Here is a 21,899-nt window from a genome sequence, read left to right on the forward strand (position 1 = left end):
AACGCACTAGTTCCCACCCATGTAATTGAGCATTGCGTGGCACATCCGACATACTGTTTTACTTTTGTCCATGACGCGCTTACCTTCAGGGTCATACTTCACATGAAAACCAAAATAGTTCCAAAGGCCAGATCTGAATGAGGGTGGGGGAGGTTCAATTTGCCATGTTGCAACGAGCTTAGCTTCTGTCTTGCTAGCTTGTGCTGCGCTCAGTGGATCTGCCCTCGACAGTGCAGCCTAGGCGCAGTAGTCGAACGCAGATCCACTGAGCTCTCAACACAGACAGCATCGTCAGAAGAAAAGTTGATAAAATAAATTAAAAATTTTGTATTGTTCGATAAATATGCGTACCAAACCGAAAGCACTGTATCGAACGGTTCAATATCGATACGGGTATCGTTGCACCCCTAGTATGTATAGCTTTGAGCTGTGATCTGTGTATCCTTGTACGCAACACTACAAAGTAAGAAAAAAGTGAAAGCAATATATAAAGACAGTCTCTGGCCTCATGTGGAGGTGTGTGGCATTGATGTAAGATTTCCACAAAAGTAGTGTCCTCGCTTTCTTTTGCAGGACCTCATCTTGGCTCGCGGTCTCGCTCCCTGATTCCTTGTGCAGCATTTAAAGACTTGCACGATCCCTGATGGTGAGGGAGATGATGACAGGACATAATTTCTTAAAGCTCTGGTAGAGTGTGAGAGGAGAGTGACACAGGAGGGACTAACAGCGGCGGTGACAGCACCAGCAGGAAACGTGGTGACAGGATGAGATGGCAGGTGTAAACAATTAGAAAATAATAATTAGCACCTAAAAGCAAGAAAAACCAAACCTTAAACAGCAGAGTGGGATGGAACAGGATCCCACAGCTCCCACTTTTACCTACCTGTGTTTTAAACACCCAGCTTTCTCACAGTACCAGTTTATATAAACCCGATGACATCATCTTGCTCTGCTAGAGAGAAAAATATGCAACTGTTTTTGTGGGTTAAGTAGTTCTCACAATGACAGGTTAACTGATCTCCATGTGTAAAATCAGTGTGGTGCTCCTCTTGAGAACCAGCTAATGCAGCCGTTATTAGTACATATGATTCAGCCAGGACACTTTTGGAGCTATCCAAGCTTTGAAAGTACTCTTACTGACATCTCACCAGTGTGCATTCAGAGAATGAATCTGACTGTTTTTGCAGCTGGATCCCTGGACGCCTGAAATAACTTCCCTCCACTTTGCTATTCTCTTGCTCGCCTGCATAATGAGCAGCCTTTGCTGCCTGTCCTTCACATGAGCACAGGCTTCTGCCTCTGTGGTCCTGGATGAAAGTCGACAGGAATAGATCAGCAGACACGGCTGATGTGCTGTGACAAAGAAAATATTTTTGAATGGTTCAAATGGTTGGACTGAATTCCCCGTCTCCTCAAAGTGTTGTGGACTCGATTAGAGGCTCTTGTGTGAAAACTCCCAGCCCTGCTCATCACTCCCGCCAAGATTCACCAGGCTTAAGGCTTCTCTCTTACCTTCCTTACCTCTCAACCTCTATTTCTCCTTCTGGCTCTCTGCCTGCACTGCCTGTACTGTACTGTACAGCAGCCACTCTTTGCTGCTGAAACGAAACCTCTATCTTCCCTCCACTGATTAGAATTATTATCCTCTTTTATCGTCCATCCCCTGCCCTCTCGCTCCCTGACTTCCCCTTTATTTTTTTCTTTTAGTGGTCTTTACAAACTCTCTCACCACTACGCTCCTCTTTTATTTCGTTTTATGCCCTGCAGTTTCCACCTTTCCTGCCTGTCTTTGTGTGCACCTCGCCAGTCCTGCTATTTCTGTCCATCGCCATCCTCCTTTTCCCTTTTTCTTTTCTTTTTTTTAACTCCGTCTTCTCTCTAATTGGAAGTCGGCTGTTGACTCGGACTGATTAATGTTTAGGCAGCAGATAGACCTCACCAGTGATCTCTGGTCACGTGATCGGAATGGCCAACAATATACGCGCCTGCTACCAAATTTTCAGGTCCAACGATTTTAGCAGGAAGGCAATTAGGATTTGGTATTAGTGTTCAAATTAAATCGGAATTAAGCAGGCTCAGAGTTTAACCCTTTCAGCCATAGCCTTTCCTTTTTTGCTTCTGAAAGCCAGCAGTCATCATATGACTGAATGAAAGCTTCATGTGTGAACATGTGATTTCTCTGGTCCTGTTCTTGTGTGGAAGGCTTCAGAGGCTGATTATATACCGATGCCCCTCGGTGGAATATCGCTCATTGTTTCCTCTTTCCTGTCTTTCCACGGCCTCTCTTCTTTTCCTTGCTGTTCGACATGACAAATCCTGCTTTGAAAATTAATGAAGTTTGAAATAGAAATCGAGGCTACAATTATCCCGTCCATGCACGGTGTCACAGGAATGATGGTGCCATCTAGACCCAATTACAGGAATGGAGACACCTGTAACAGCTCAGACCCACAGGGGACCGCTGAATCTGCCACCGATCCGGCGGCTTCCCAGCTTCAGCTGAAACATTTAAATTTATGCTTTGGAAAGAGTCCAAGTCAAGCTTGGTGTTTCTACTTCTGCTTTAGAACATACGTGACACGTGACCAGTTTGATTCACTTTTGATATGACAGTTGAGCATTTGTGATTAAGTGCCTGCTCAGCACGGCACCCACCACCCACCACCAAACCCACTGAGGTAAGATTAGTCGCTAAGTTACTTTTTTGATCCCCCTCACATGAAAGCAGTGGCATGTTTTTAAAAGAATCTAAATGAATATTAAGTCAATAAATTAGGCCGCGTGCATCACGCCAAACGCATCACCACTCTTCCTTCATTTCTTTTAACGCTTCAGCTCCTTTGTCCTTGTCCTCCTCGCTTTCTGTTTTCCACTACTTACACGCTCTTCTCATTTAAGCATGTTTGTGTTTCAGCCATCTCTTCTCTCTGCTTTCCTCCTCCTGCAAGCTGACAGTCTTTTTTTCTCTCTCAGCGGCAGCAGCAACGGCAGCGGCAGCAGCCTGTAAATGGCTGCCTGATGGAAAGTGACATTTTCACAGAACCCTGAGAGGGAGGCGAGGTGATCTCTCCTCTTTCCAGCACCAAGTGCTCCTAATTGCCTGGTCACATTTGTGAGCCCAGCTGACAAACTCGTGCAAATCAATAATTCTGCTCGGGGAAGATGCAGGGACACAGGGCCTCTCACCCTGAAACATGCTGAGAGGACACAAACACGCACATGCATACTAATGCATACATGTGCCTGGAAGGAACTGTGGGCACATACACACCCTTCCTGCACACATCCTCGTGAGCACTCCCTCTGCCTCTCTACCTCTGTGCTGTCTGGCTTAAATGGCAGTGTTTATCTGTGATTCTAAGACAAATAGGGAGAGTGTATTGAAGCATTAAGGGCAGTGACAGCGCTGCTGAAGGCTGAAATAATGGATGGTGGAAGTAGCAGAAGACCCGGTGCTCATTACTAAATAGACTCTACAGAGGTGGAAACTTTGCCCCGCTAGTTTGAAATATATAGACCACCAAACAGCGCAGCTTTAAAATGGGAGCTTATTTAACAGGTTTTGTTTGTGTGTTTGTGCTGTGCTCTGTAATAGCTCTGACTCTAAAAGATGTTTGCCAAAGAACGGTACGCCACAGCAATTTGAAAAGTCTTGATTGACTTGTTTCAAGTTTTTGTGCCTTCTGAGTCTTCACACGCCCGACTTCCTTCTCTTTGATACTTCAGAAAAAATCTTTAACAAACAAAGGCACTTGAAAAGCCCTTTTTTAAAAATTTTATTTTAATGTATGCATGCTTACTTTTTCTTTTTCTTTTTCCCAGCCTGACCTCTTCTAGTCAAGCCAGCATAACGCGTATATCCGCTACAGTTTTGAATCTTTGAATCTCTCCGCAGGCTCGTCTGTGATGCAGGTTACCGCCACAGACTCGGACGACTCCACCACAGCGAACGGCATGGTGCGCTACCGCATCCTCTCCCAGAGCCCCCACAGCCCCATCCCCAACATGTTCACCATCAACAGTGAGACTGGAGACATCGTTACGGTGGCAGCCGGCCTGGACAGAGAGGTCAGTGTAAGCTGTGTGTTCTGTGCTCCCGTTACTTACATCGAGGATTCACTCTGCATCTCATTTGTGCCCACGCAATAAAACAATTATGAAGGTTCGGTTATGTTATGCGTACGTTAGTCTGTGTTTAGAGTCATATTCATATATACTACTAAAGAATAAAATGTTGTTACTTTATCTGTTTTTATACCTAATTTTCTGTGTGTTCATCAAAAACAGTCCCAGAACAGTGATGGGCCTCGAAATTAGACTATCACTACTTATTACAGCAACGTAATAAAGATTCAGCATTCGCGAGCACACGAGGTGCCCACTGGGGTGCATGTAATGTAAAGTTTATCATCAGAGTGTGTACACAGTGCTCTGTGCAGATGTCCTTTTGCCCTCCACTTTGTTGTGGCAGGCAGCCATTATATTACAAGGGCACCGACTGTGTGTGCTTCCTCCAGCACATTGCAGCACATTAAAAAATAGCGCAATAAGAAAGGCAACCATCCCCTCCTGTCTGTGTGCATTTTTGTAAGGCAGTATAATCCCATCCCCAACTTTTAATGGCATTTAGTGTGTGATCTAGACTCAATCCACATAGCAAGGTAAGTGGCTTTGTATTTTAATGCAGGCCTAGGCGAGACCTACGTTATCCCATTTTGCCAATTGTTTAATCCAGATTTGTACAAGTTCATACTAGACTTTACTAGTTGTTTAACAGTTTCTTAACTTTTACAATGAGCTTCCTTGACTTCTATATGCATACTATGCTTTTTTTCTGAATAAATAAATGTATAAAGACCCAAATAAATAAATCCACCTGCAAATTCCCAAAATCAAATTATAATCGCAGATTATAACAAAGCCTTTAAAAAAAACAAAACAAGTCAGCCGCATTCCCCCTTTCACAAATGTCAAACCGAGCACAAAATTACCTCATTAATTTTGATTCATTTGCGTGTCTGCTTATTGTGTGTAAATAAAAATGACCGGCAAGTATCTCAGCACGCAGAGCAGGGCAGGCATAATGGGCGCGTAAATCCAGCACCTCTCTGCTGACGAGGTCGCAGGAGTGTTCTTTTCATTGCCTTCGTTTGCCTCATCCGCTGTTGCCGTGTCTGTTGCTCGCTGTGGTCCTTTGCCAACCCACACACCACCAAAACCACAGCGCTATCCTCCATCTTATTCTGCTAATGAGAAAGGTCACCGGGGGTGAACTTTTGTTTTTCCCAACATCGGGTTACTATGGGCAGCCGCGTTTTATCAGGCGTTTCGTGTTGCAGACACTGTCTCAAACACAAATGCTCAAACCTATCCCCTATACCGGTGCTAAAAATCGGCAAAAACATTCAAATTCATATGCCTTCATTATGAGGGATAATCTCATCCCCATAACTTAGTTGGCTGATTTTATTGCCGGCATAAAAGCACCGCTGAGTGTGTCTCATAATGTTTATATTCTGAGAAATCCCACCGGTCCCTCTCAGCGCTAAACCTGGCCAGCCAATACATTGAGAATGAAAAACAGGATTTTACCAGCAGTACAGCAAGCGTATTTAGAGAATAATTATGGTTAAAATATCAAGAACAGAAGCAGGTTTTGATAACAGAAGAGACAATACATCAATGCTTCTTCCTTATCCAATTTTTATATGGAGCTGGCATGGCATGATAGCGTGGCACATTTGTGGGACAATATAAATGAGTCTAGTGAATGCGGGCCAGGTCTGTGTCCCTGTTTCCAGCTTGGCCCAGGCTGCGGCAGTAGCAGCTGATGTGAGTGAGGGAAAGCTCATTAATCTGGACACATCAAGCCAGGCACAGTCCCACCTGCCTGTGATCCTCCCACAAAAAACTAGGACACACCTGGGAGTTCACCCACCTGCTGTCAAGGTCATCAACACAAACAAGCACAGACACATGGGCACACGCGCGCATACACCCGTGTCGTAAATAGGCAATGCCGCTCATACCGAGTAAGGAGGAGCAGCGAAAGCAGAAGAATGAGATCCCAGGTGTTGCACGGGGGGGTCTGAGCAACCAGTGTGGTATAGGCACCTGATGTTATGCAGAGTCATGGGCATTCAAACTACTTGTATTGACAGTGAATTAACAGTTTGCGCAGCGCATATCCCCACCCATTTCTCATTCTCATTTCTCGCGCTTTAACTAATCTTCTTCCCTGGTTCTGGCATCTAATTAGGATATTCATGTGCTAATTAAAAGGTTCGGCTCGTGTTGAGGAGAACAGGAGGTTAGCTCGGTATCACCTGCCTCTGACACCGCTGTATACCAATTATTCTGCCTCACTCACAACAACCCTTAACCCTCCACACACTCCTGCCCACAGGCTCATGAGCTAAATATAAATACAGTAAGCACAAATGTTTTTATGTCATCGTCCACTGGGTTTAAGGCACTTGCAGTTTCGTACATGCATGCTGTTCTAAAAAATAATATGAATGAAGAAACAGTCTTCTAATGAAGTGCAGCTCAGATGCAGCAGGTAGCAGAGTGGGCCATTTCAGAGTGCCACAGCTGGCACGGACACTCTCCCTTTGCGCCCTCTCCCTGTGGCTTCAGTTCCTCTGGCAGGCGTAGCTGTTTCCTTTCATTACCCCAGGCTGTCTCAGTCTCCCATGAGCCCTGGGTTGGAACAGTCTGGTGTGGCATGGTGCTGAGTTGCCAGGTGCCAGCTCAACATTGGACCGTCTCAACGTCGATTAGGACATCGCCTGGACTGCCTCAAGGACATGAGTGCCCACAGCCTGGCTCCATTAGGATCTGCAAAGCCCAACTGGGGATGTAGGCTGAGAACTGGCATCCGATATAGTCCCGCAGCTTTATCGCCTCTGAGTTGCTGAGTTATGTTAATTCACCTTCTTGCTCTAGAGCTCCAGAAAGTGAAGCCATCGGAGGATTCTGAGCTGGATGCTGAATGAAAAGTATTGACGCGTGTAGGTAGATGTTGACAGTTTGTAGTCAACATTCAATCAAGAACAGGTCCGCTCGCTATCTGCTTTATTATGTGGAGCAACACGGTGCTGAACTGGGTCACATTTGTCAATTCTTTGCTTCTCTAGTCTTCTGTCAGGACTTGTCTGTACGTCTTGGTAATTTTATTAGAGATAAATCTCTAAATCTCACTGGCTGTCCCTACACATCTGTACAATATAGCTCACATTACCCCAAAAAGTCAGGTTGTAAGCAGACAGAAAAGGCGTTTGAGAGAAATAGAAATGCAGTTTCTCTGTTTCCATATAATGCTGCAATTGGTAGAAGAGGACTAGAGAGACTGAGAAGCATCCCAGCGCATATTAACACATTATAAGGAATTCCAATAATTGCCCCATGAAAGTATGATTTGAGAGAGGAAAAGCCCAAAGGCCCCACATCTTAAAGCCTGTGCATAATATCTTTAGCTAAACCTGTACTAAATAATACGTTTAGTTGATGTCAACAATATCCTGCACACCACAATGTTTCTGTATTTCCCAGCCGTAGATTTTCCTGATTTATTGGAGAACCAAATATTCTCACATCTGTTCTTGTTGAATCAATAAACAGTCTCAATATCCAAAAGACTAGACTCAGATGAAAGGTGTTTGCCCAGTACAAACTGGGAAGTGTTGCTCTCTTTTTCAGTCTGCCTGTTAGGACACCATTTAGGTCCAGACTGAGATATCTTGACAACTGCTAGATGGATTGTTGTGAAGTCTTTTTAATATCCATTGTCTCCTGGGATAACTGACTTTGGTGATCCCCTGACATTTTCTCTGGCACTGCCAGCAGCTCAGAGTTTTCTCTCATGTAATGAAATATCTCAAGCTCCGTCAGATGGATTTGCACACTACAGACGTTGATGCTTCCTAGATGATGTGTCCCGAGGATTTTGATGACTTTTTCTTTTTCCTTCTCTTGAAGGTAAATTTGAGTTGCATGTATGGCGTGCTCCTCACTGATATTTTCACTGGGGGTGCATCGCTGTGCCTGTGCAGATCACAGGTATAAGTGTGTAGCTAAACACCTAAGGTGAACTGAAAGTGATACGCAGATCCGATTTTGCAAAGTTTGCACTGAATTCTCACATTTGGCCACGAGCCTTGATGTTGACACACAGCTTTGTTCAGCTAAACAAGCACTCTCTCAGCACACAAATACACCTAAGTCAAGCTGTCCTGTTTGCACAAAGAGGTGATTAGAGACAAACCAAAAAGTATAAATAATCAAAACACAAGATATAAGCATGGAAATAAGATTAAAAAGAGCCGTAAATATGACATTTCCACCAAACTGTTTTTATATGTTTATAACATGTTGGAGCCAAAAATTTAGCAATAGCACGTGCATCATGTTCCTGTTTGTTCAACTGATTTCCTGTGCAACCCAACTCATGGAACCTCTTGCTCAGTATCTCTGTTTTAGTCTGGCAGATTGTTATATTTGTGACTCAGAGCATTTGCGCTGATTGCGTAAATGTGGAGGCATATCTAATCAAGTAGCTTTAGAGTTTATATCCCACATGTACCAACATGTACCTGAGTCAGTGTTGCACTGTGTGCTACTGACAGTGAGTCTCAGCTGGCTTGTGTCTTCAAACCAGTGTTGAGCCGTTCCTGTCCTTACACCAACCTGAGGGACCTCCATGTGAGTGAGGAAGAGAGAATAGGATGCATGTTTTTTGGTACTAACAGGGGAAAAATGTAAAAATGGAGAGTAGCTGTGTGGACTGCGAGTTTCCGCACGTCCACTTGTAACTATAGATTTCTCTGATTTTCAGTGGCATCGGTGTAAGAGAAGTGAACTGGAGCAAATTGAACTGAACCCAACTAAAATCTAATGAAATGGAATCGAACAGCATCAAATCAAATTGTGTAAATTTAATTGATGTCAGCTGGACTGAGTGGAAACTGTAATGGGGTTCAGCGACACTGAGGGAGTTGCTGAGGTGGTTGCTGGGAGAGTGTAGTCAAAGGACGAAAGAAGCTGGTTTTCGCAGTTTTAGGCGTGTACTGGGCCATTTGAGACAGATTGTAAGTGACAACCTAATGACCGTGGCCACTGGGAGCCCGGTAAGCCAGAACACAATCCGCAAACGACGCATTTACAAAAACAAGTCCTTTACTCATCTGGTTGCGGTCTCTTTACCCTCTTTAAGTGTGCCTTCACAGCATGTCTGAGTGAAACTGCACGCTCAGATCAGGGACAGTTCGCTACTGCGTGTGTGTTGCTAGAGGAGCACTCCTCTCCATTTGCCTTCCCAGTTCTGACCAGGATTTTCCTCGACTTTGTTCTTGCTAAGATTGCCCCACTGGACCATTTGCCTCCTAAGAGCCGCCAGCTTTTTCCACTTGTCCTGATGGCTGCCTGGCTTGAGTAGCTAACATTGATAGCCTGAAGCCATTGCTTTCCTCAAGCTCCGATATGGTAAACTACCTAATTTGGTCCCTGTGAAAAAAGGGATTGAGTGTTGTTGTTGTTGTTGGCGGAGCTCTGTGTGCAGGTGTTTCTGTGACCTCTGATGGTTTTAAGCTTTTGCAGATTAAGTCAGTGACACTCGAGAACAGCAAGGAAGTCTGGACTGTTGCTGCTGGTCAAGCTGTACTTCCTGCCAGTGTTGGACTCTAATCTAACAGAGAGATTTTCTGTTCAGTGCTTCCATAGGACTCATTAGAGAGCCTTTTACTGTTTTTTTTGGGTAGCCACTTTTGGACAGCAGAAAACGCTTGGCTGTGTGCGCGTGCCTACATGTGTGTGTGTGTGTGTGTGTGTGTGTACGCCCAGCGTGTAAGTGTCTGAGTGTCCCACCTGTTCCCACTCACTGGAACGTTAGCGGATGTGGACAGATGAGGATGTGCGCGCGAGCAGGGTCATAAACTCACAGCTACTCTCAGATGAGTGATATAACCCTGCAGGATAGAGTGCATCAGCATCATCCGCTACTGTCTGAGAGCTCCACCTGCTGGCTCAGGTCCAGGCTTTTTTTTTCTTCACCTGACCAAGAAAGAACCGTCCATCAAAGCTTAAGCCTATTAGCTTCCTGCAGCCATCTGGTGCTATTTCTAGACTGATGTATGTGACCGGATCTAAATGAGTCTGCAGAGAGACACATTCATTGGATGCTCTATTTACTGAAGCTCTGTATGAGGGGAGATGGTATTGATATTTCATTATGAGTCTAATAAAGGGCAGCCAGTATTGAGTTTTCATTAATAGGCTTGGTTTGGTGCAGATTAACATGTCTGTGCACTTCATAATGACTTGGAGAGATGCTAAATGACTCCAGCTGGCTGTTTTAACTGGTCTGAATGCTTTGATCTAAAAATCAACTGCATCCTTCACTATTGAAAAAAGAAAGAGTGGGAGGGAGAGAAGGCGATGTAGAGATATAGTGCGAGATTCTGGCAGAGATGCAGGGAGAGAGAAAAAATACACCAAGCTAAGATAGCAAAAAAAGATAGGAGGAGATCAAAAGAAGCAGGGAGTGTGCAATTAACAAAGAACACACAATAAACCGGGGTGGGGTGGGGAGGACATGAGTCAAAGAAATTAAAAAGTAAAGAAACTGCTTTCTAAGCAGGAATCTGTAACTGCATTATCTATAGCTACACGGCCTCTGGCTCGGTTTGTTCTTGTTCCCTCAAAGAGTCTGTCATAAGTGCCACTGGCCATCAAATTGCTAGAACTTGTGACCTCAGCACATATTGTAAAGGTAGCATAGCAACAAATGAACATTAGAGCACTGGTAGAACTCATTCTGGATCTTCAGCAACACAGCAGGCCCTGTGAAACGAACAGTGTCCTGTCCTTGACGTTCATTCCTCCCACAATGGAGGCCTGAGCCAAGTGGATTCATAAAAAGGGAAAGAGACTGCAAAGCCACAAAGCAGAGAGGCTTATATGCTGTCAGGATGGAATCACACTCACACAGAGACCTCTTTCCAGTGCTGAGTCTAGGGACAGTCTGAACTTTCAGCACCATGGACAGTGTCGCTGCAGTGTGGATGTATTCTCTCTGTGGGGTTTTTTTGTATCTAAAGAAAGCTTCGTGTTTGATTTTTCCTTTTGTTTTCCTGGTCATTGCACTGTACTATAGCAGTCTTTACCGCAGTGCACTCTAGGGTGACACCCGCTCGCACGAAATAAGGCACATTCAACTTCTGGTATTATCTAAAGCACCGTGGTGCATCTTAAAGTGGCAGCACCACCATTAAAATGAGTGATGATCCAACTCCATTCTCTCAGCAGAAAGCCAAGACTTTTAGTCAGTAATGGATGGGCCTTTTAACAATGCATTGCTCCCTTTCTGCAACTTTGTGTGTTTTGTTTGTGTATGTGTGCTACTCGCTATCTGGTATCGAGCAGGTAAAGTCTTTGAGCAGACTCCAACTACTCAGTTGTTCCAGTAGTTGGTCAGCAGTAAATGAATAAATATTTACAGCTGGAAAACTACTGTAAATAAAAAAATAAAAATAAATAGTTGGGCATGCATGTACAAGAGCTGAGAGAGCTTTCATTCCAGTGTCAGTGTGAGATGGAGAAATACTTTCTGTTTGTACAAGGATTTGATCACTGTCGTTTGTCTTTTCCTGTTTGTTTTTACAGAAAGTCTCTCAGTACACCATTATTGTCCAGGCCACTGACATGGAGGGCAACCTGAATTTTGGACTCTCCAACACAGCCACCGCCCTCATCTCTATTACAGACATCAACGACAACCCGCCTGAACTGACAGTGAGGACGGTGAGTCTTGTCTGCACTCATCTTCAGTCTGCAGACTGAAGCTGTATTAGCCTGCTGTGTGGGGCTGTATGAGCCTTAATATCATTCTACTTCTGTCCTATTGTTTTCATGCAGAATACACTGAAAAAAAGACCATGTTGGATTTACTTAATTCAATAGTGGACATCGGTTGCACACAACTGTTTTGCTTTGGCAGAAACTTAAACAACTTAGTTAAATCAACACAACTTATTCATATTCTGTAAACCTGTGCATTTTGTGTTGATTAAACGTGATTGAAACATGTTTAGATGAAGTAAGTTGAACTCTTGGAATATTTTAATCGTTCACGATTTCGTCATTTTATTCCAAAACTAGTCAATAGCTTTTACCCCAATATTACTTAGTCACTTAAATACTACATGTTATCTTCATATTACATAATGTTCAACACAGTCTAGAGTCTGGTTAACATAAAAATGAAATGGATTTACAACAACTGCCATCCGCCTATCTTTATCCAAGTTGCAGGGGGGGCTGGGGCATAACCCTGAAGTGATAGATTTAAGAGGCAGGGTACACCCTGGACAGCTCACCAGTCTATCACATAGAGACAAACAATCATTTGCATTCACATTCATGGGCAATTTGGAATCACCAATCAACCTAACTCTAATAACTGCATGATTTTTAACTGTGGGAGGAAACCAGAATACCCAGAGAGAACCCAGTGCAAACTAGCCAGATTGCAGATTTGAACCCAGGACCTTCTTGCTGTGAGGCAACAGCACTAACCACCACACCACCAATCCAGGATTGGTAGGAAAGCCATGATAAACCACAATAAATAGCGATAGCATAGGTGTGGTGTGTGTGTAGTTGTCTGCCTCTTATAACTCCAGTGATTTTTCCTGCAGTTTGAAATCTCATGTGATCTTGTGAATTTCATGAGTCCAGCAACTAACCACTCTTACTAGATTGTATCATGTCATCTCAACAAGAACAAATTAAGTTCATACAAATCCTACATGATTTAATTACCTTCACCAGAGAAACATGAAATTATTTTGTTCAAATTACAAGTTAGACTTTTGTAAATGTAACAACCACCCAAGGCGGCTGCTCGACTTGACTGAGATGGATGCCTTCCTCAAACCACGATCCAAAGCTGTTGAGATGAAATCACATGCAGTGGCGAGATTTAACATTGCTATATTATTGACTTACTTCACTCGAACATCATATGAACAATTTAATCTACCCTCTCTGCATATCATGTAGTTTCTACACTATATAGTTACACTTAACTTTAAAGCATGAGGCAATTATGTTGAATACACGCAAGATGCTTACATAAATCCAAGAGATGGCCAATCCCTTTTTTCAGTGTATAGCGTGTGTCACCAGTGACAGTGGGGCTAACCTTTGGGTCAAAAGGTGTCATCCTTTGCCTTTCGACCCTCATCTGACATTTTAATAGCTATATATTTAGTTGCCATGCTAACCTGCTGTTCTATAGACATGCTGTTGGTTAAGCCTTTAAGTGAAAACGTACGTTCAAACGTTTTTGTTTTGAAAACACACTGTCTGGTCAGTGTCAACAACCACACAGTGCAGTGTTAGTGCTGTTGAAATGTTAACGCTACCAAAGCATAAAAAAAGGAGGGAAATGCGACCGTGTACAACACTTTAAGATGAGGACAGATCTATGAGGAGAAATTGGTGCAGAATACAGGAGAGTGACAGGAGATTAAAGAGAGGCAGGAAAAGGAGCTGAATGAGATCAGTTTTCTTTTCCTGCTCACATTGCCTCGTGTAGTTGGAATTTATCTGCAGGCATCCACCCCCAATCCCTTACACCACCACACTGGCCTGACAGGAAGACACGCTACAGCGGGCCCACTTTCCTAGAACAAGTGCTTGTGTTGTTAGTTGTACATTTGCTTAGTTTTAAGAGTTCGAATGACTGTACGACTGGAACAGGATCAAACGCTGACCACAGTCTGATAGACCTACAGGGCCATGGCTGCGCTTTATGTAAACATTTGGATTTCTATGATTCCAAAGAGAGACAGATGCTGTTTTCAGCAAAGCTCAAAGGCAGAGCAAACAGTGTGTCAGTGTCACACACTGTGATCCCAGTCTCCTCAGCGGGGCCGTCGTCAGCGTGCGTGCCAGTACAGTTCCAGCCGCATGCTCTGATAAGAGCTCCCCAGCTGTCAGAGGTAGAGCTCAATGAACGAGGCTGCCGCTCTACACATAATGGGTCTACGTCCCCCTCCTCCCCGTCTGCGGTTCTGGCTCCTTTACCACAAAACTGCAAGCCCATGTATATACATTTTTAACCCATACAAACTGTGATATATGTTGTTTTCCCTCAGCAGGGACTGGACTATTTAAAGGCTACAAAGAGACAGAATTTGTTTTCGTTTGCTGGAGTGAGGATGTGATCTGACGTTTAGAAAGTTTCCCAACCCAGACTTTCACCTCAACATCCACACACAGTTTGCCTACAACACTCCTGCACAACTGCAAAAATATGTCTGAGCTTGTCAGTAAAGCTTGAGCTCACCATATTTTGGTGTGTGTTTCTAGTGCTGTAATGTATCAGCGCAGCACATTAACACATTAACAGCCACAGCGGAGAAGTTGTTTTCCAACAGATGCCATTTCCACTGCATTGTCAGTCTCTACTACTTGTTTTGCTTCCCAACATGACTTAGAGCGCTTCGGTAATTATTTGTCTATGACAGACCCGAGAAGAATTCATTGCTCTCTGCAGGAGGCATAGAGAAAACATAAGCACGTTAATTAAGTGAAATTGCTTACGGGGGTGTAAACCAAGCTGATATACTGCATCTAATTTGGAAAAAAAACAAAAACAAAAAAAACACCAAAATGTTTTATTCATTTCACCACATGTGCCTGAATGTGTAATGTCACTACTATGTTTGGCAATATGTGATGAACTAAAAGACAATGCTATTGCCACAGTAGGTCTAATCAAACAATTTAATCAAGTGTACACTCTTGTGAAGTCACGATCAAGCACTGACTCAACAATAATTAGGAGAAGTGTGAATTTTACAGAACATTTTTTTAAAGTATGTTTAGGGTAATTTCAAATGGGTGTTTTGCCACACAAACTGTTAAGCAGAGTGGCTCTGACTCCGTAGCCTACATGCTATACTGATTGAGTTTATTTCTAAAAGCTCCCTTATTTGACCTTTTTTAGTATAAATTTGTACTTGCGAGGTCATAGCTGCCAGGGTTTTGTCTTAAGTCATGTAATATGTGTACTATACCATGTCTCATCATGAAGATGGCGGACGTGATCACAGCCGGATTGGCGTCCTCGCGGTGGTGCCGTGATGTTTGGTGTTAAAACTCCAAACAATTTCAGTTATAGAACTTGTCTGGGCAAATAAATAAACTAAGATTGACATTTATAAGAGACAAAATGGCAAAGATGAAGAAAGTCGAAGAAGATCTGGAGGGGATTAAATATTCACTTAACTCGCTGACGTCGGAAAGTGAAAAAGTAAATAAGCAACAAGGAATATTAATGTCGATGATGGACCAAATCAAAGAACTAAAAAACCTGATAAGGAGAAAGATAAGACAATCCAGTTTTTGGAAAGGAAGGTGGACGATCTAGAACAGCAGGCTCGACTTGAGGAAGTGATTATTACAGGTCTGGAAACTATGCGAGAGTCACCGAGTCTGGGACCGGTGCAAAAAGAGGAGAAGACGAGCCCCCGATGGAGGAGCTACAGTCGTTGGAACGGCAGGTTGTGGAATTCTTTTCGAATAAAAAACTTCCCCTGCATAGTAATAATATATCTGCATGCTATACCCTTCCTAGAAGGCACACTAATGCTCCTCCAGCAATTGTAGTGAGATTTGTAAACCGTAAACACAAAGTTGATTTGCTGAGGCGGTCCAGCCTTTTGAAAGGAAGCGGAGTATATTTGAATGAACATCTTACAAAAAGAAATGCAGATATTGCTAGACAAGCTCGCATTTTACGGAAGGAGAAAAAGATTCAAGCAACCTGGACCAGGAACTGTAAAGTGATGATTAAACTGAATGGAACGCCAGAAGAAGCCAAGGTTATAACGATTAAGGATCTTGAGGAATTGGACATTTATACGAGATAACATTACCAAGATAGGCAAACGGTTACGACCAATCATGGCTATGAGCCTAAAAACAATTAGTTCATCCTTTACAAGAACAGATGTTACTTCGGGTGGAAAAGGACAAAAGGAAATTGTAAATTGGACATGGAAGAAAACAAGATCAACGGACTTTAAAATATGTCGATAAATGAATGTGCGATTGCTAAGGATCCCTTTCTTTTTTTGAGGTTAATAGATAGTTTTAGAATAATTATGCATAATGCTCAACGACTCAGATAATAAATCATATGATTTTGAAGTAGGTATTGACCCTGAAAGGAATGTGCTTAATGCAATTAATGTCACATGTGAATATTATACAGAGGAGCAATTCAGGGATATGGTTGAAATAGTTAATACATTTTCATTAATTCATATTAATTGCAGAAGTCTTTATAGAAGTTTTGCTTCGATTAAAGATTTTCTGTATAGTTTGAGAGGCAGGTTTCAAATAATTGCTCTGTCTGAAACATGGTTAGATGAGAAGAGGGGTTGTCATTTTTGTATCGAAGGGTACGATTTATACTTTGTAAATAGAATTAAGAAAAAGGCAGGAGGGGTGGCACTTTTTGTTAATTGTGATTTTCAATTCAATTCAATTCAATTTTATTTATATAGCGCCAAATCACAACAAAAGTCGCCTCAAGGCGCTTCATAGATACAGAGAAAAACCCAACAATCATATGACCCCCTATGAGCAAGCACTTTGGCGACAGTGGGAAGGAAAAACTCCCTTTTAACAGGAAGAAACCTCCGGCAGAACCAGGCTCAGGGAGGGGCGGCCATCTGCTGCGACCGGTTGGGGTGAGAGAAGGTACTCTTGCTGCAGCATTTTGGATTAGCTGAAGACTTTTCAGTGAGTTTTTTGGACATCCTGATAATAATGAATTACAGTAGTCCAGCCTGGAAGTAATAAATGCATGAACTAGTTTTTCAGCGTCACTCTGAGACAGGATATTTCTAATTTTAGAGATGTTGCGCAAATGGAAGAAAGCAGTCTTACATATTTGTTTAATATGTGCGTTGAAGGACATGTCCTGGTCAAAAATGACTCCAAGGTTCCTCACAGCGTTACTGGAGGCCAAGGTAATGCCATCCAGAGTATGAATCTGGTTAGATACCATATTTCTAAGATTTTCAGGGCCGAGTACAATAACCTCAGTTTTATCTGAATTAAGAAGCAGAAAGTTAGCGGCCATCCAGGTCTTTATGTCTTTAAGACATTCCTGCAGTTTAACTAATTGGTGTGTGTTATCTGGCTTCATAGACAGATAGAGCTGGGTGTCATCGGCATAGCAGTGAAAATGTATGCTATGTCTTCTAATGATGCTGCCTAAGGGAAGCATGTATAATGTAAACAGAATTGGTCCTAGCACTGAACCCTGTGGAACTCCATAATTAACCTCAGTGTGTGAAGAGGACTCTCCATTTACATGCACAAATTGGAGTCTATTAGATAGATATGATACAAACCACTGCAGTGCAGTACCTGTAATACCTACAGCATGTTCTAATCGCTCTAATAGGATATTATGGTCGACAGTATCGAACGCTGCACTGAGGTCTAGCAGGACAAGCACAGAGATGAGTCCACTGTCAGAGGCCATAAGAAGATCATTTGTAACCTTCACTAAAGCTGTTTCTGTGCTGTGATGAGCTCTGAAACCTGACTGAAACTCTTCAAATAAACCATTCCTCTGCAGATGATCTGTTAGCTGTTTGACAACTACTCTTTCAAGGATTTTTGATATGAAAGGAAGGTTGGAGATTGGCCTATAATTAGCTAAGACTGCTGGGTCTAGAGATGGCTTTTTGAGTAAAGGTTTAACCACAGCCAGCTTGAAGGCCTGTGGTACATAGCCGATTATTAGAGATAGGTTGATCATATTTAAGATCGAAGAATTAATTAATGGCAGGACTTCTTTGAGCAGTTTTGTAGGAATGGGGTCTAAAAGACACGTTGATGGTTTGGAGGAAGTAATTATTGAAGTTAACTCAGAAAGATCAATTGGAGAAAAAGAGTCTAACTTAACATCAATGGTACTAAGAGTAGCTGTAGATAATATTACATCTGTGGGATGATTACTGGTAATTTTTTCTCTAATGATAAAAATTTTATTTGTGAAGAAGTTCATGAAGTCATTACTAGTTAACGTTAAAGGGATGGTTGGCTCAACAGAGCTCTGACTGTTTGTCAGCCTGGCTGCAGTGCTGAAGAGAAACCTGGGGTTGTTCTTATTTTCTTCAATCAGTGATGAATAGTAAGATGTTCTGGCTTTGCAGAGGGCTTTCTTATAAAGCAGCAAACTATTTCTCCAGGCTAAATGATGATCCTCTAAATTTGTGACACGCCATTTCCTCTCCAGATTACGAGTCATCTGCTTTAGGGTACGTGTTTGAGAATTATACCACGGAGTCAGGTACTTCTGATTAGAGACCTTAGTTTTCACTGGAGCTACAGTATCCAGAGTCGTACGTAGTGAGGAGCTGAAATTATTAACAAGATAATCGACCTCTGTTGGGGTAGCGTTCAGATAGCTGCTCTGCTCTGTGTTGGTACAGGGCATTGAAGATGATAACAGTGGGTGGATTATATTCTTAAACTTAGTTACAGCGATTTGAAATGTAAAAAAGTTGAATGTATGTCTGTGGCTATAGACGATTTAATGGAGTCTGTGACAGTGGAATTGGATATAGAAAGAAGAAGTAATATAATTGTAATGTGTATATATAGGAAACCGGGGTCACAAATTGAGTTATTTACAGAGGCAGTAGAAGACTTATTGAGTAAGGCTAAGGGAAATAAGACTTTATGTTTGTGTGGTGATTATAATATTGATCTTTGTAAAGAGGCAAATGATAAGGCTGCGTCAGATTTTTTTGAATTATTACTTGGTAAAGGATTTTATCCTTTAATTATAAAGCCAAGTAGAATAACGGATAAATCAGAAACATTAATTGATCATATTTTCATTAATAGCTTGGAGAGTAATATTATGAGTGGCCTCATCATAAATGATATAAGCGATCATCTACCAGTCTTTTTTACTTTTGATTTAAATATGAAAAGAAAGGAAGAAGTTGGTTTCGTGAGTCATAGAAGGTTAAGAAATAACGAGGCAATTAACAAGTTTAGACAAGATCTCATGGAAGTGGACTGGAAGGAGGTTTATGTTAATGAGGTCAACATTGCATATGGAGCTTTTTTAAATACTTACTTGGCCTTGTATGATAAACATTGTCCATTGGTATCATTTAAGTATAAGAAAAAGAATAAGAAACCTTGGATAACTAAGGGTCTTACAAATGCGTGTAAAAAGAAAAATAATTTATATAGGGATTATATAATACAGAGAACTAAGAATGCGGAAATGAAATATAAAGTTTATAAAAATAAGTTGGTATTAATATTGAGGAAAGGCAAGAAAGACTACTATGATAAACTTTTTCAGGAAAACAAGAATAATATTAAGGGCATAATATTAAGGGCATTTTAAGGAGGTATTGGGTAACAAGAACCCCTTAGATCGGCCTAATTATTTCATTAACAATAATCAAGTTGTCGATGACAAGACTGAAGTAGCAAATTAATTCAATTCCTTTTTTGTAAATGTTAGACCCACTTTAGCAAATTTAATTAGAAAAAACAACGACCCAGAATATGAGGAAGCCTGGAAAGGAGAAAATAGAATGGTTAATTCTATATTCTTGGCTGATACTACCATAAAAGAAATAGTAGCAATTGTAGAAAATTGTAAAAAAATAAAAAATCTACTGACTGTGATGGTATAGACATGGTTGTAATTAAAAAGACTTTAGATTGTATAAGTATTCCTCTTTGCTATATTTTTAATCTTTCGTTACAATCAGGAGTATTTCCTGATCGAATGAAAGTGGCAAAAGTGATACCCTTATATAAATCAGGAGATAAGCATAGTTTTAACAATTATAGGCCAGTGTCTCTTTTGTCACAGTTTTCAAAAGTGCTCGAAAAACCTTTTGCGCAAAGACTTGATAGTTTTATTGAAAAATATCAACTAATAAATGAAAATCAATTTGGATTTCGTAAAAATAGATCAACGGCATTAGCATTGTTGACTTTCATTGACGATATTTCATCTGCAACCAATAATAAATATACAGTTGGGGTATTTGTTGATTTAAAAAAGCTTTTGACACGGTACAACATTCTGTTTTGATTTCTAAATTGTATAATTATGGTGTGAGAGGAGTGGCATTGACTTGGTTAAGGAGTTATTTAGAAAATAGGTCACAATATGTACATTATCTCGGTAACACCTCTGAAAGATTGAAGATTGTATGTGGCGTTCCTCAAGGTTCTATTTTGGGACCTAAACTTTTTAATTTATATATTAATGATATCTGTGACGTATCAAAAAGGTTAAATTCTATTTTATTTGCAGATGACACAAATTTTTATTGCTCTGGAGAGAATTTGAAAGATTTGGTTGAAATTATGACTTCTGAGATGTTAAGATTAAAAATATGGTTTGATGTAAATAAATTATCTTTGAATCTGACAAAAACGAAATTCATGATATTTGGCAATCGTGTAAAGGAGGATGAAGTCATTATGTCCATTGATGGAGAATTGATTGATAGAGTTACTGAATTTCGTTTTTTGGGTGTAATAGTAGATGAAAATTTGACGTGGAAATCACATATTGAGTATATTAGAAAGAAGATGGTTAAAAACATTTATATTTTGGGAAATGTAAGAGATTTATTAGACTATAAAACAATGCGCATTTTATATTTTTCATTGTTTTTCTCATATTTTAGTTACTGTATTGAAGTCTGGGGGAATACATATGAGAATACTATAAAACCTCTAAACTTATTACAGAAGAAAGTGATACGAATGATTCATAATGTTAAATATAGAGAACATACAAATAAATTATTTATAAAATCGAAATTATTAAAATTAGGAGATTTAGTGAAATTACGGACACTATTAATTATGTTTAAGGCTAAAAATAATATTTTGCCCTTTAAGTTACAAAGAGTATTTTTATTGTGCTCAGGGGGAGAAGATAGCAGAAGGAAATTTTATTTTAAGCATCAGTTAGCTAGGACTACACAAAGATTAATGAGTCCAAAGGTTAGGGGTATACGACTGTGGAACTCACTTCATTATAATTTAAAGAATTGTATAAGTTTACATTGTTTTAAAAAGTGTTACATGCTTAAAACGATAACTCAATATGAAGAATGTGAATGAAATTGGAGTTCATTGAAAAAGGATCCATTATATTTTTTTGTTTTATTTATTTTAATTTTATTTTTCTCCTTGTTACTATGTGGAGTGGTATATTCTGATTGTAAATTTGTTGTTTGTTTTGGGTTAGGACCGGAGATAAATGTTAATGTTAGTTTGTTCCCTGATTTTTGGTGCCCACTTGTAATATAAATTGGATTGTAGATAGGGGGCAGGGTTTAATAAGAATATTTTCTTCTTCCTGCTCCTTTTCACACATGGTTGTAGTGCTTTTTGATAGAAAGTGTGGTTGGTTTGTTTGAATTGTTGTACCAAGTGTGAAATAAATAAATAAATTAAATATTTGGAACTGTTTTCAGTGCACCATCAGGGACACAAAGAGCTCTTTAGTATTGTTTTGCTCTAGCTTTGCAAGTTAAATGTACAGTCAATAATTTTTAGGTTATTTAATTGAAAACAGGATACTTTACTCATAAATAGACATAGAACAGTGTGTAATTGTATTTTTCAATAAATTGATGCATTCTCACAAACTTAAAATTGATTTATAAAAACTAAATACAGCAGTAGCAGGTTTGTCATCTGTGGAAGCCACCACGTTCCCCCACATATTTGAATATAGTCACTGGCAAGGATATCTCTCTTCTAACTAATAGTGTTTATGGAAGTGAGTAGAGACCAGCCACATAGTAGTACGC

At 40.9% G+C, this 21,899-nt stretch overlaps 1 protein-coding gene across 2 annotated transcripts in view; it reads left to right on the forward strand.

The window, feature by feature from the left end:
* The window catches only part of cdh4 (cadherin 4, type 1, R-cadherin (retinal)), a 222,516-nt gene that overhangs the window by 179,246 nt on the left and 21,371 nt on the right, over positions 1-21,899 (forward strand). For both annotated transcript variants that reach the window (XM_084927687.1, XM_084927688.1), the window contains exons 8-9: positions 3,896-4,068; positions 11,662-11,799. In XM_084927687.1, coding sequence (XP_084783813.1) covers positions 3,896-4,068; positions 11,662-11,799 — 311 coding nt within the window. The remainder of the gene's footprint in view (positions 1-3,895; positions 4,069-11,661; positions 11,800-21,899) is intronic.

The sequence above is a fragment of the Perissodus microlepis genome, chromosome 5, assembly GCF_051167445.1.
Source record: "Perissodus microlepis isolate ML-2025 ecotype Zambia chromosome 5, ASM5116744v1, whole genome shotgun sequence".
Lineage (NCBI taxonomy): Eukaryota > Metazoa > Chordata > Actinopteri > Cichliformes > Cichlidae > Perissodus > Perissodus microlepis.